The 13,861-nt window shown below is 35.9% G+C and overlaps 1 protein-coding gene across 4 annotated transcripts in view; it reads right to left on the bottom strand.

Moving 5' to 3' along the window:
* LOC136032304 (proton channel OtopLc-like) overlaps nt 1-13,861 on the bottom strand; it is a 94,724-nt gene that overhangs the window by 59,576 nt on the left and 21,287 nt on the right. For all 4 annotated transcript variants that reach the window (XM_065712589.1, XM_065712588.1, XM_065712590.1 and 1 more), the window contains exons 3-4: nt 12,012-12,258; nt 1,728-1,836 (exon numbers count right to left, since the gene is read on the bottom strand). In XM_065712589.1, the coding sequence (XP_065568661.1) occupies nt 1,728-1,836; nt 12,012-12,258 (356 nt within the window). The remainder of the gene's footprint in view (nt 1-1,727; nt 1,837-12,011; nt 12,259-13,861) is intronic.

Here is a 13,861-nt window from a genome sequence, read left to right as displayed (position 1 = left end):
CAACTATTTATTCTACGGCCTTTCTGATTCAGGGGTCATTCTTAAAGAATTGGGATAAAACGTAACGTAAGTTACGTAAGTTATGTACGTTTGTTACGTAAGTTAATTCTTAAGTTACGTTTTTTTACTAATAAAAACGTTCGTTAAAAATTAAAAGATCTAGTTGCCTTTTTGAGTAGCCGAAAAATTGGAGGGCAACTAGACCTCCTTCCCCACCCCTTATTTCTCAAAATCGTATGATCAAAACTAAGAGAAAGCCATTTAGCCAAAAAAAGAATTAATATGCAAATTTCATTTTTAGTAATTTATGTACGGAGAGCCAAAATCAGACATGCATCAATTCAAAAACTTTCAGAAATTAAATAAAAAAAACAAGTTTTTTTAAATGAAAGTAAGGAGCGACATTAAAACTTAAAACGAACAGAAATTACTCCGTATATGAAAGGGGCTTTTCCTCCTCGACACTCCGCTCCTTGCGCTAAAGTTTGATTCTTTCTCGCAACTCTACGAGAATACACGGAGTAATTTCTGTTCGTTTTAAGTTTTAATGTCGCTCCTTACTTTCATTTAAAAAAACTTGTTTTTTTATTTAATCCAGTTTAAAGGAGAGTTTAATTTGATAGTACTATTAGTATCATCTAGGTTTCCCATAAATTACTGAAGCAACCAATTCAAATATAATGTAGTTATATGTCGTGCATACAAATAAAGTAAAAAAGATGAAAATAAAAATTAAACTTAATTTGGTCTTTGATCCATGATAGTAATCTGCACAAAAAAAATATAAAAAAAGGAAAATATCTCGTTTATAACACAAAATACTCCAAAAGATATCAGCTGCCAGCTGATAGCTATACGACAAGACACTAATGAGTAAAGTTAGCTACCTATTTTGGTATTGATTTTTTTAATTCAGAGACGATAGCCTACTTGCGGGAGGGTCAATCGGGACATGCCCCTATGAACATCAAATATTTGGAAGACATTCAAAGAAACGAGTATTTATTTATTTTTTCTATAAAGACAATTTTGTTGATTTTGGGTCATACCAGTAAACTTTTGTCTATAGAGGCTGCAAGAATAATTGAATATGGCCTTTGAGCTGAGTATATAGAGTAGGCCTACTATTACAAAAACAAATCAGCTTTGTTTTTAGGACACGTGGAAAGCAACGAGTTTTAGAAAGACAGGTGAAAGTTTCAAAATAATTATTGTGATTTTTTAAATTGGAAAAACACGAGTAAAGCAATGAGTCTGTGAAAGATAGGGAAAAGTTTTAATATTAGGGAAGTTTAAATTTTTAAATCAGACTACCCATTTGAGTGTCCCTCTAAATCTTGAAACTTCCATCCTAAGGATGGGTCATTGGAAAAAATCGTCCTGTTGAAAATTATATTTAAAAACTATTCAAAGAATATATTAATATGTAACTATTATTTACTATCTTCGGATTTCCTAGAGACTGCTAACGTTCAGACTGCTAACAGGTCCTTCAAGTTTTATCAACTAAACTTTTGGGCATTGTTATAACCATTGTTCAACTAAATGAAAAACCGACAAATCCACCATAGTATCCACAGAGTAGCCGAAGGCAGGTAAGGTTTTGATTAAGTGATGTAGATTTCTATGAATAGAAAAAAAGTATCCCATTAGGAAGGGTTAAAAGTTGTTACGTCTTTTTAAGATTGTACAAAATAAGCCTCAGGTTAATTGGGCAAAACACATACCTCATCAATACTGCTGTTTGGCACAAGAAACGTGGCAACGCCGATAACAACACCAATTGTTATTAAAAATATGGCGTAAGTGCAGCTTAAAATAACCGTCAATGTACGCCTGTAAAATAAATAGAATTATATTAAAAAAAAACAGCTTCTTTATTCATTACTATTACTTTACAATTAAAAAACTAAAAAAATTACATGCGACTTAAATAATGTGTCTTATTTTCGATTAGAGAACGAAAGTCCCCCCTACTCTGATCAACCACTCACATTCTCCAGGACATGATTGATGATGCCTCAAAGACTCCTTTGCGGCTTAGACTCGCCACAAATTGCTAATGGACTAAGGTAATGGCTCTCAGACAATCTGCTCCTTGGCAGGTTAACCTTACTTCTGAACCAAAAGAAAACATAAATGAACTCAAGTGCTCGGGCTCTATTGTAACACCTGTTGTGGCGGGGTGAGCAGATAAACATTCAGCTGCACTGAAAAATACAACAAGGACCAAGCAAGAGATCCCAACTAAAATCAAACAGTTCAGGGTAACGAACTGTAGTAAAGAGCGACTCAAGGACCGACTCAGTAGTAACCGAACTCTAAAAAACGGAATTCTCATACCAAAATATACATCAAAAGAATCGCATTTTATGCTGATTTTAAAAATATAAGTTTCATCAAGATTAGTCTTATCCATCGAAAGTTACGAGTCTCAGAAAATTTGCCTGATTTTAGAAAATAGGGGAAAACCCTCCTTAAAAGTAACAGAATATTAACGAAAATTATACCATCAGATTCAGTGTATCAGAAAATTCTACTGTAGAAATTTCAAGCTCCTATCTATCCCTTTGTCTGAGAGGGCGAGGGTTCGAATCCTAGCGTACCCAATTATTTAGCTGGGACGGGGGTCAGTGATGTGACTCTGTAAACTCAACCAGAGTCGACCCAGCTCTAAATGGGTACCCGGAGATATCTGGGGAAGTTAAACAGGAAGGGTTAGCTTCCCCAAATTGCACTAACTTAAATTGCACTAACAAAATTGCACATTCCCCAACCCCCCATTACACTTCCTGGCTGAAGGGCCAAGGAACGGAGATCAGCACCACCGGTAGGGACTGTAAAGTCTAATGCCATATTATTTATTTTTTTATCTACAAAAATGTGGAATTTTGTATTTTTTTGCCATAAGACTGTTTGTTTTTTTGTTTTTTTCCCAGGGGTGATCATATCGACCCAGTAGTCCTACAATGTCACGAGAGGCCTCATTCTAATGGAAATTAAAAGTTCTAGTGCACTTTTTAATTGACCCAAAAGATTGGAGGGCACCTAGGCCCCCTCCCACGCTTATCTTTTCCCACAGTCACCGGATAAAAATTCTGAGACGGCCATTTTATTCAGCATATTCGAAAAACCTAATAACTATGTCTTTGGGGACGACTTGCTCCCCCACAGTCCCCGTGGGAGGGCCTGCAAGTTACTAACTTTGACCAGTGTTTACATATAGTAATAGTTATTGGGAAGTGTACAGACGTTTTCAGGGGGATATTTTGGTTGGAAGGGAGGGGTAAAGGGGAGGGGTTATGTGGGGGGAAGTTTCTATGGAGAAATTTGTCACGGGGGAAGAGAATTTCCATGAAGGAGGATTTTCTAGCATTAAAAAAAAAATAATGAAAAAAATAAGTATGGAAAATTTTTCAACTGAAAGTAAGGAGCAGCATTAAAACTTAAGACAAACTGAAATCATTACGTATATTAGGGGTTCAACTCTTCCTAATACCTCGTTCTTTACAAAAGTAAGGAGCAGCATTAAAACTTAAGACAAACTGAAATCATTACGTATATTAGGGGTTCAACTCTTCCTAATACCTCGTTCTTTACGCTGAAATAATGTTATTAATTTCAACTATTTATTCTACGGCCTTTATGATTCAGGGGTCATTCTTAAGGAACTGGGACAAAATTTAAGCTTTAGTGTAAAGAACAAGGAATTGACGAGGGGGCGAACCCTCTCATATACGTAATAAAAACATACGAACATAGAAGTTTATTACATAAGTTAATTCGTAAGGTACGTATATTTTTACTAATAAGAATGTTCGTAAAAATTAAAACTTCTAGTTGCCTTTTTCAGTAACCAAAAAATTTGAGGGTAACTAAGCCTCCTCCCCCGCTTTTTTCTTAAAATTGTCCGATCAAAACTATGAGAAGGCAATTTAGCCAAAAAATAATTAATATTCAAATTTCATTTTAATATTCATGTGCGGAGCGTCAAAATCAAAACATGCATTAATTCACAAATGTCCAGAAATTAAATAAAAAACAAGTTCTCTTTAACTGAATGTAAGGAGCGACATTAAAACTTAAAGCGAACAGAAATTACTCCGTATATGAAAGGGGCTCTTCCCTCGTCAACGCTTCGCTCTTTACGCTAAAGTTTTACTCTTTCTCTCAATTCTACTTTTTAAAACAGTAAAAAACTTTAGCGTAAAGTTTTGGCCTCTATTTACGGTTGTGAAACATGGACACTCAGAGTAGATGACTCCAGGTGACTCGCCGCGTTTGAGACAAAGCTGATCCGTCGAATTGCTGGCATAACATTCGTAGATCGAGTATTAAATGCCGACCTACTCAAAAGACTGCAATATAACACTACCATCCTGAAGAGGGTCCACGTCCAACAATTCAGGTTGCTTGGCCACGTCCAGCGCATGTGCAACGACCAACTACCGAAAATTACCTTCGAAGGTCACATCCACAAATCGCTGGAAGGAGAACTTCTCCGACTGCCACCTCCCTGCTCTTCTAAGATTGGCACAAAACAGACAGCAGTATAGGTGGCAAATAAATTCGCTTGGGAGGAGAGAGGCCCCGAGACGACCACTATCGCTAAAACTACTACTTCTGCAGCGATTACTACTAAGGCTCAGGACATTAAAAGAGTAAGTGAAAAAACGTTTACTTATACACTATACACTATTACTAAAAATTATACACTATTTAAAATTATACACTAAAATTATACACTATTACTGCTACTGCTGTTCCTACTACTGCCACTACTACTATGATGCTAGTACAATTAAGACTACACGTATGAAGTTGAAAACTTAACAAAATATTGAGGGGGAATTTGAAGTAAATCAAAACACACTATGCACATACAGATTTTCAAAAGGGCGTATCTCAAGAACTGATTTCATTACTAAGTTGAAGCTTCCGGAGAATACTTAAAGGGGATGATCAATTGACAAAATGGTAATATATACATGTCACTACTAACACTAACACCACTGCTACTTTTCCTCATGCTAAATTTTCACTGCTACAACTAGACTACCCCAACTACAACTTCAATTGCAAAGACTAGTAAGGCTTAGAGTATTAAGGTGAAAAGGGCGTCAAAAGGGTGTCAAACGCGCACATCAACCATATTTTTGGAACAGCTTGACGTGTAAAGGTGAAATTTCCGCGGCATCATGAAAGCGATGTTCAACTGACCAAAAGGCAATATGCACATACTACAACCGCTATTAATGGTGCTGCTGCTACTACTAATTATACAACACTAACACTGCAACTACTTCTACTACCACCGAAACTTCTGTGATAATCCAACAGTTCGTGGTAACGAACTGTAGTAAGTAGCGACCCGGCTCAATAGTAACCGAAGCTCTAAAAAACAGGATTTTTATAACGGTGATTACATCAAAAGAATTGCATTTTAACGCTGATTTTAAATATATAAGGTTCATTAAGTTTAGACTTATCCATCAAAAGTTACGAGCCTAAGGAAATTTGCCTTATTTTAGAAAATAGAGAAAATAGCAGGAAACATCCCTTAAAAGTCATAGAATCTTAACGAAAATCACACCATCAGATTCAGCGTATCAGAGAATACTACAGTAGAAGTTCCAAGCTCCTATCTACAACAATGTGGAATTTTGCCTTTTTTGCCACAAGACAGATCACGGATGCGTGTTTATTTGTTTGTTTTTTGTTTTGTTTCTTTTTTCCCAGGGGTGATCGCATCGACCCAGTGGTCCTAGAATGTCGTGAGAGGGCTCATTCTAACGGAAATTCAAATTCCTAGTGCCCTTTTCAAGTAACCAGAAAATTAGAGGGCACCTAGGCCCCCTCCCACGCTCATTTTTTCCCAAAGTCACAGGATCAGAATTCTGAGATGGCCGTTTTATTCAACAGGGTCGAAAACCTAATAAGTATGTCTTTGGAGACGACACCCTCCCCCACAGTCCCAGTGGGAGGAGCTGCAAGTTACAAACTTTGACCAGTGTTTACATATAATAGTGGCTATTGGGAAGTGTACAGACGCTTTCAGGGAGATTTTTTTGGTCGGGGGACGGGTTGAGGGGAGGGGGCTATGCGGGGGTAACTTTCCATTGAGGAATTTGCCATGGGGGAAGAAAATTCCCATGAGGGGGCGCAGGATTTTTTAGCATTTTTTTTAACAACACTGAAAAAATAATTAGGAAAAAGTTTTTTCAACTGAAAGTAAGGAGCAGCATTAAAACTTAAAACAAACAGAAATTATTACGTATATAAGGGGTTCACCTCCTCCTAATACCTCGCTCTTTACGCTAAAGTTATTTCATTAATTCCAACTATTTATTCTACGGCCTATGAGATTCAGGAGTCACTCTTAAGGAACTGGGACAAAATTTAAGCTTTAGTGTAAAGAGCGAGGTATTGACGAGGAGGTGAACCGGTTCATCCCCTCGGGAACCCGCAAGGGTTCCCTTACGAATAATTTTCAAAGAAGGCAAGGTGCCTTACTCTCTGCTCCTAAAAAAAGCTAGTTTGGAAACCCTTGAGCGAAGGAGGTTGTCGTTGTGCCTCCGTTTTCAAAAATGCAATACCAAACCCTCGGACGGCAAGTATTTTCCCCAAACGTCACTCACCATCAGATTACGACAGCCTCGAGCTGTTTCTGAGCCCATCCCAGTTTTGTGCCCCATTCGCTGCGTTACTTCCAGATATAAAAAAACCTTTGTCCCCTTCATCACAGAAAAAATGAATAAAATATCCAACTAGTTTCTCCCTTTTTTTGTGAGGTGCTGCCTAGGTTAATTTGCTTCCCCCCCCCCTATTTTGGTTTAGTTTCCCTTTTAATTCATATGTGTTTTTCGTGTGTTTTACGCTTCGTTCTTTTTTTTTGAGTTTTTGGACTTTTTTTGTCCCTTTCAATTTGTAGATATACATATTTATTTCTTGTTCTTTTCTGTATTATTTGATTATTTTGTCCCCTTCATTTTTTTTACTTGTTTTGTTCAATTTTAGATTGACCGGTTTTTCTTTTGCTTTGTTAGTCGACTCCGAAGTCCGAATTCGGCCCTTTGAGGGCTTGTGATAGAGATTTTTTTGAAATAAATATATCTCTCTAAATATCTCATATCTGTTATAAAAACATACGAAAATAGAAGTTCGTTGCGTAAGTTAATTCGTAAAAATAACCAAAAAATTGGAGGGTAACTAGGCCTACTCCCCCGCTCCTTTTTCTCAAAATCGTCCTATCAAAATTATGAGAAATCCATTTAGCCATAAAAATAAATTAGTATGCAAATTTCGTTTTAATTATTCACGTGCGGAGAACCTAAATCAACACATGCATTAATATAAAAACTTTCAGAAATTAAATAAAAAAAGAAGTTTTTTTTTAACTGAAAGTAAGGAGGGATTTTAAAACTTAAAACGAACAGAGATTACTCCGTATACGAAAGGGACTGTTACCTCCTCAACGCCCCACCTTTTACGCTGAAGTTTTTTTTACTCTTTTAACAAGTAGAGTTGAGAGAAAGAGTAAAACTTTAGCGTAAAGAGCGGGGCGTTGAGGATCAGTAATATGGTAATATTATTTACGTAGTAACATATAATTTTTTCATGTGTTTGTGTAGAATTAAATAAAAAAACAAGTTTTTTAACTGCAAGTGAGGAGCAACATTAAAGCTTGAAACGAACAGAAACTATTATGTATACGAAAAGGGCCGTTCCTTCCTCAACGCCCAGCTTTTTATGCTAAAGTTTGACTCTTTGTCACAGTTCTACTTTTTAGAACAATAAGAAATTTTAGTGTAAAGACCGTGGCGTTGAGGAGGGGACATCCCTTTCATATACGAAATAATTTCTGTTCGTTTCAAGCTTTAATTTTGCTCCTTACTTGCAGTTTAAAAAGCTTGTTTTTTTTTATTTATTTCATTTTTGAAATGATGCAGGCTTCAGTTTTTGCTCACCATACATGAAGAATTAAAACGGAATTTGCATACTAATTTTACTTCTTTTTTAACTAATAATGACCTTATCAAACAGTTCGTGGTAACGAACTGTAGTAAGGAGCGACCCGGCTCAATAGAAACCAAAACTCTAAAAAATGAAATTTTGATACCAATAGCTACATCAAAACAATCGCATTTTAATGCTGATTTTAAATATATAAGTTTCAACAAGTTTAGTCTTACGCATCAAAAGTTATGAGCCTGAGAAAATTTGTGTTATTTTAGAAAATAGGGGGAAACACCCCCTAAAAGTCATAGGATCTTAACGAAAATTACACCATCAGATTCAGCGTATCAGAAAACCTTACTGTAGAATTTTCAAGCTCCTATCTACAAAAGTGTGGAATTTTATATTTTTTGCCAGAAGGCAGATCACGGATGCGTGTTTATTTGTTTGTTTGTTTCTTTGTTTTTTGTTGTTGTTTTTTCCAGGCGTGATTGTATCGACCCAGTTGTCCTAGAATGTTGCGAGAGGGCTCATTCTAAGGGAAATGAAAAGTTCTAGGGCCCTTTTTTAAGTGACCAAAAAATTGGAGGGTACCTAGGCCCCCTCCCACGCTAATTATTATCCCACAGTCATCGGATCAAAATTCTGAGATAGCCATTTTATTCAGTGTAGTCGAAAAACCTTATAACTATGTCTTTGGAGACGACTTACTCCTCCACAGTCCCCGTGGGAGGGGCTACAAGTTACAAACTTTTACCAGTTCTTACATATAGTAATGGTTATTGGGAAGTGTACAGGCGTTTTCAGGAGGATTTTTTGGTTGGGGGAGGGGTTGAGAAGAGGAGGATTTACTGGGAGAACTTTCCATCGAGGAATTTGTCATGGGGGAAGAAAATTTCCATGAAGGAGCGCAGGATTTACTAGCATTATTTAATAAAACAATGAAAAAATAAATATGAAAAAGTTTCTTTCAGCTGGAAGTAGGGAGCAGCATTAAAACTTAAAACGAACAGTAATTATTACCCATATGAGGCGCTCACTTCCTGGCTGAAGGGCCAAGAAACGGAGAACAGCACCGCCGGTAGGGACTGTAAAGTCTATTGCCGTATCCTTTACCTTTTTTTTGTGATTCAGGGGTCATTCTTAATGAATTGGGACAAAATTTAAGATTTAGTGTAAAGAGAGAGATACTGACGAGGGGGCGAACCCTCTCATATGTGTAATAAAAACATGAGAATAAAAATTTCTTTACGTAAGCTAATTTATAAGTTACGTATATCTTTTACTAATAAAAAGATTCGTAAAAAATTAAAAGTTCTAGTTGCCTTTTTAATTAACCAAAAAATTGGAGGGCAACTAGGCTTCCTCTCCTGCTCTTTTTTTCTCAAAATCATTCGATCAAAATTATGAGAAAGCCTTCTAGCCAAAAAAAAAAAAAAATTCAAATTTCGTTTTCATTATTCCTCTGCGGAGAGCCAAAATCAAAACATGTATTGATTCAAAAACGTTCAGAAATTAAATAAAAAAACAAGTTTTTTCAACTGAAAGTAAGGAGCGACATTAAAACTTAAAACGAACAGAAATTACTTCGTATATGAACGGGGCTGCTTCCTCATCAACGCCCCGCTCTTTAAGCTAAAGTTTTTTACTGTTTTAAAAAGAAGAGTTGAGAGAAAGAGTCAAACTTTAGCGTAAAGAGCGGGGCGTTGATGAGGAAGCAGCCTTTTCATATACGAAGTAATTTCTGTTCGTTTTAAGTTTTAATGTCGCTCCTTACTTTCAGTTGAAAAAACTTGTTTTTTTTTTTTATTTAATAATAACCTAAGTTTGATTTTTGTTTCAGTTATTTAAGAATGACTCCTGAATCGCAAAGGCTGTTTAATTCGAATAATAGCCTCTTTTAACAGTAAAAAAAATCTTTAGCGTAAGAGTGAGCTATTCAAGAAAATCAAACCCCTTAAATACGTAATACTTTCAGTTTGTATTAAGTTTTATTGTTGCTCCTTACTTTAAGTTAAAAAGCTTAATTTAAGTATGTAATTACTGATCGTTTTTTTCAATAATGTTCTGAAATCCATTTCCCCCTCCGAGTAAGAATCCATTCCCCCATGGGATCATTGAAAGATCCTCCCATGTAGCCCCCTCCCACCGAACACGAAAAAGTCCCCCTAAAAACGTCTGAACACTTCCCAATAACCAATACTATATGTAAACAATGGTCAAAGTTTGTAACTTGCAGCCCGTCTCCCAGGGACTGTGGGGCATTAAGTCGTCCCCAAAGACCTAGTCATTAGGTTTTTCGACTAAGCTGAACAAAATGGCCATCTCAAAATTTTGATCCAGTTACTTTGGAAAAAAATGAGCGTGGGAGGGGGTCTAGGTGTCCTCCATATAAAAAGGCACTAGAACTTTTAATTTCCTTTAGAATGAGCCATCTCACGACATTTTAAGACCACTGGGTCGGTGCAATCACCCCTGGAAAAAATAAACAAATAAAAAAAAAATAATAATAAACACGCTTTCGTGATCTGTCACGAAAAATACAAAATTACACCTTTTTGTAGATAGGAGCTTGAAACTTCTACAGTAGCGTTCTCTGATACGCTGAATCTAAAGGTGTTATTGTCGTTAAGATTCTGTGACTTTTCGGGGGCGTTTCCCCCAATTTTCTAAAATAAGGCAAATTTTCTCAGGCCTGGAACTTTTGATGGATACGACTAAACTTGATGAAACTTATTATTTAAAATCACATAAAAACACAATTATTTTGATGTAATTATTGGTATCAAAATTCTGTTTTTTAGGGTTTCGGTTACTACTGAGCTGGGTCGCTCCATACTACAGTGCGTTACCACGAAGTTTTTGATATGAAACAATAGTCTTTTTATATAAGAAATATTATACTTAAATGGTGGATACAACTAATGCGAAAAGATAGGGCCTTAAGGTTCTAAAGGAAGACCCCCGCCCATCCTTTGTGGTAGGAATTTTTACTCCTGGAACAGAAACGGGGTTCACCTAAACTGGGGTAATTTAATATTACCCCCGTTTTACCCCCCGTACGGAAACGGGGGTAATTTAAAACGGGGTATTTATCATTTGAATATAAGAAACTTTGCTTGAAATATTACTGCAAAAACAGCTAATGAGCTTGGTTGAAAGTTTTCGGGCTACTGGTTTCCTACAAGTTGTTTTGATTAACAATTCGAATGTATTTCCATGTAAATTGGAGTCTTTTGCAAAAATCTCAATGTTCTATTGAGTTTATGCTGGAAACAGAAATTTCAAATTTATTGCAAGAGGTAAAAAACTAGAGATCGGTTTCACTAAAACTATAAAAAAAACGTATGTAATTGCTGTAAGGGCTAAAATAAAAATACTTTTGTACGGTTGCAAAAGTTTCTTTTAATACTTCTAAGGGAAAGTAAAACAGTTCAAAATAGGGATGATACCTTTTTATTGACAGTGAATAGATATAAAAAAATTTTAACTGGATATTTCGAACACATATACAAAGTGAATATCTATTCACTGTCAATAAAAAGGTATCATCCCTATTTTGAACTGTTTTACTTTCGTCATGGAAAGGCAGTGTGGTCTTCGAAGTTATCTACTTCTAAGGGAAGTTTTAATATTGATATTCAATTTTCTTTGAAAAACTTTTCTGTTAATTCATACAATATAGAAGCCGTATAAAGCTACTATAGAGCTAATTGTTATAATACAATATTATGAAGGACGTCTTCGCTTAGATAGTAATTTAACACAGTTTATTCAGAATTCAATTCAGATTTTAAAACTTTTAAAAACTAGGAATTACTATCCAGATCCTATTCAATTATTTTATTACTACCCCTCCCTCCTCAGGGAAAAGAGAAAAATTAAAAGTTGTTTCGGTTTTCACTAATTTTCTGTATTTTCACACAGCTTAACTGCTATTCCTTTTTCTTTTTTTTCAAATTCCCCGCCTGGCCAAATATAGTTTTGCAAACTTGCTTGAAAGGGTCCACATATACTTGGGTCACACAATACTAGGACAGCAAAATTCAAATAACCTGAAAATTCTTGTCTTTTCCGCAGAACTGGAAGCAATTTCTGCATTCTTGGCAAGACTCCAACTTATCGCTGACTGCATGCCCTTTGGCTGCTCTTTTAACAAGGGGTTCTTTTTATATTGTGCAGAGTTTTTTTGAAAGCTTCTAGAGATTGTGTGGATGCATTCTGGCCGAGTGGGTACTCTTCTTCGTGTTGGTGCACAAAAGGAGGATTCGCTTTCATCAGAGGTTGAAGCTGGGTTATGAGCTGAAACACATAGTGTTCTAATTATTTAATTGTTAAATACAATTATTTTTTTGCATTAAGAAAAAAAATCTTCTTGGACCTGTTCGATACTTTTTAGATTTAAATCCAAAATAGGAGTATACGATAGGGCAGAAAGTATCAAAGCATATTCAGTATAGGAAAACAGCAGTGTAAATGGGACTTGGACCAATGGCCTCAACAAAATGGTACTGGAGCCAGTATTCTCAGAAACATGGCCACTAGTCTCAACTTCGGACCACTATTCTCATGAAATTTTTATTTTTGAAATGAATAATCATGCTTTGTTTTACTTTTCCCCAATGACATCTTGGTTTCAGGTATAAGACAAGTATGGCTTCTTATATATTAAATAAGAAGAAAAAAATTCAAAAGAAAATAAGATGTACTATTGAAACTTACAACGAACAGAAATTATTGTATATATGAGGGCTCTGCCGCTCCTACAAACCCCTACCCTGTACGTTAAAGTTCAACTAATACTTAACTGAATAGAAGTTATTTCACATGTGAAGAGGTGTGCCCTCCTGCCATAATCCCCACTCTTTACACTGAACTTTTAGAATGCTTTACAGAAAGCATTTATGAGCACAGTAAATGTAGTTAATGGTCAATTGCAAATATTTAATTAGCAAATGCTCTTAAACACATTTAAACATAAAATATTGTTGTTTAAAGACAATGCACTTCAACAAGCTCTTCCATCCTTGAGGCATTATGAATTCACGTTTGATTATGTTCCAAATGCCCTTGTTTGAGTAGTTGTTCTTAAAGCATAAGGGGGGAGCTAAACATTAGCGTAAAGGGCGGGATACTAAGGGGAGGGGGCAAGCCTCTTCATATACATAATAATTTCTGTTCAGTTAGCCACTGTTGAAACCTTACCATAAAGAGCATTGGATGGAAGGGCGGCAACCCTCCTGACATAGATAGTAATTTCTGTTCTTTTCGAATCTCGATGTTTCTCTTTAAGCTCATTTGAAAAATCTTCTTTTTTTATTTATTCTTTTTTAATATTATATGCTACACAATTTAAATACGAAAAACTTTCCATCCCAACTGCCTTGGCCTTTGCAATAAAGTTTACGTTTTAGCTAAGAACACTTCAAAACAATATTATCCCGAAAAAAACTTCCAGCACTTTTTTAAGAGGGACCTGAAATACAAGATGAAATTTTTACGGAAATAATTTTCACAATTTTAGGGAACGATTTCGTTGGGAAGACATAGCTCCTGAGGAATTCCCCCGATTCTTTGGTCTTGTTGCAGGTAAGCACATGATACGTATTATAGAAAAGCCGCCGGGACATTCCAAAAAGAAACATTAAAAATATTTAATTAATGGCGGTCGAATGATATAAACAAATTTACATAAGAATTAACCTACAATATCAGTCTAATTTCAATGTGCTCCGTATGTAACCTAAGGAGTCACCCCAACCCCTCAATGATTTACTTGACTTAAGTTCCAGCCATCCTTGAAAATTGTTTTGGAGCCTCTTCTTTCACTAGGCTATTATTCTAACTCCTGTATGAACTTCTATCCTCTACCAGGCGGAGAGGCTGTGGCAAATTAAGTGACGAG

This window comes from Artemia franciscana, chromosome 10 (assembly GCF_032884065.1).
Source record: "Artemia franciscana chromosome 10, ASM3288406v1, whole genome shotgun sequence".
Lineage (NCBI taxonomy): Eukaryota > Metazoa > Arthropoda > Branchiopoda > Anostraca > Artemiidae > Artemia > Artemia franciscana.
This window is presented reverse-complemented; position numbering and strand designations above follow the sequence as displayed.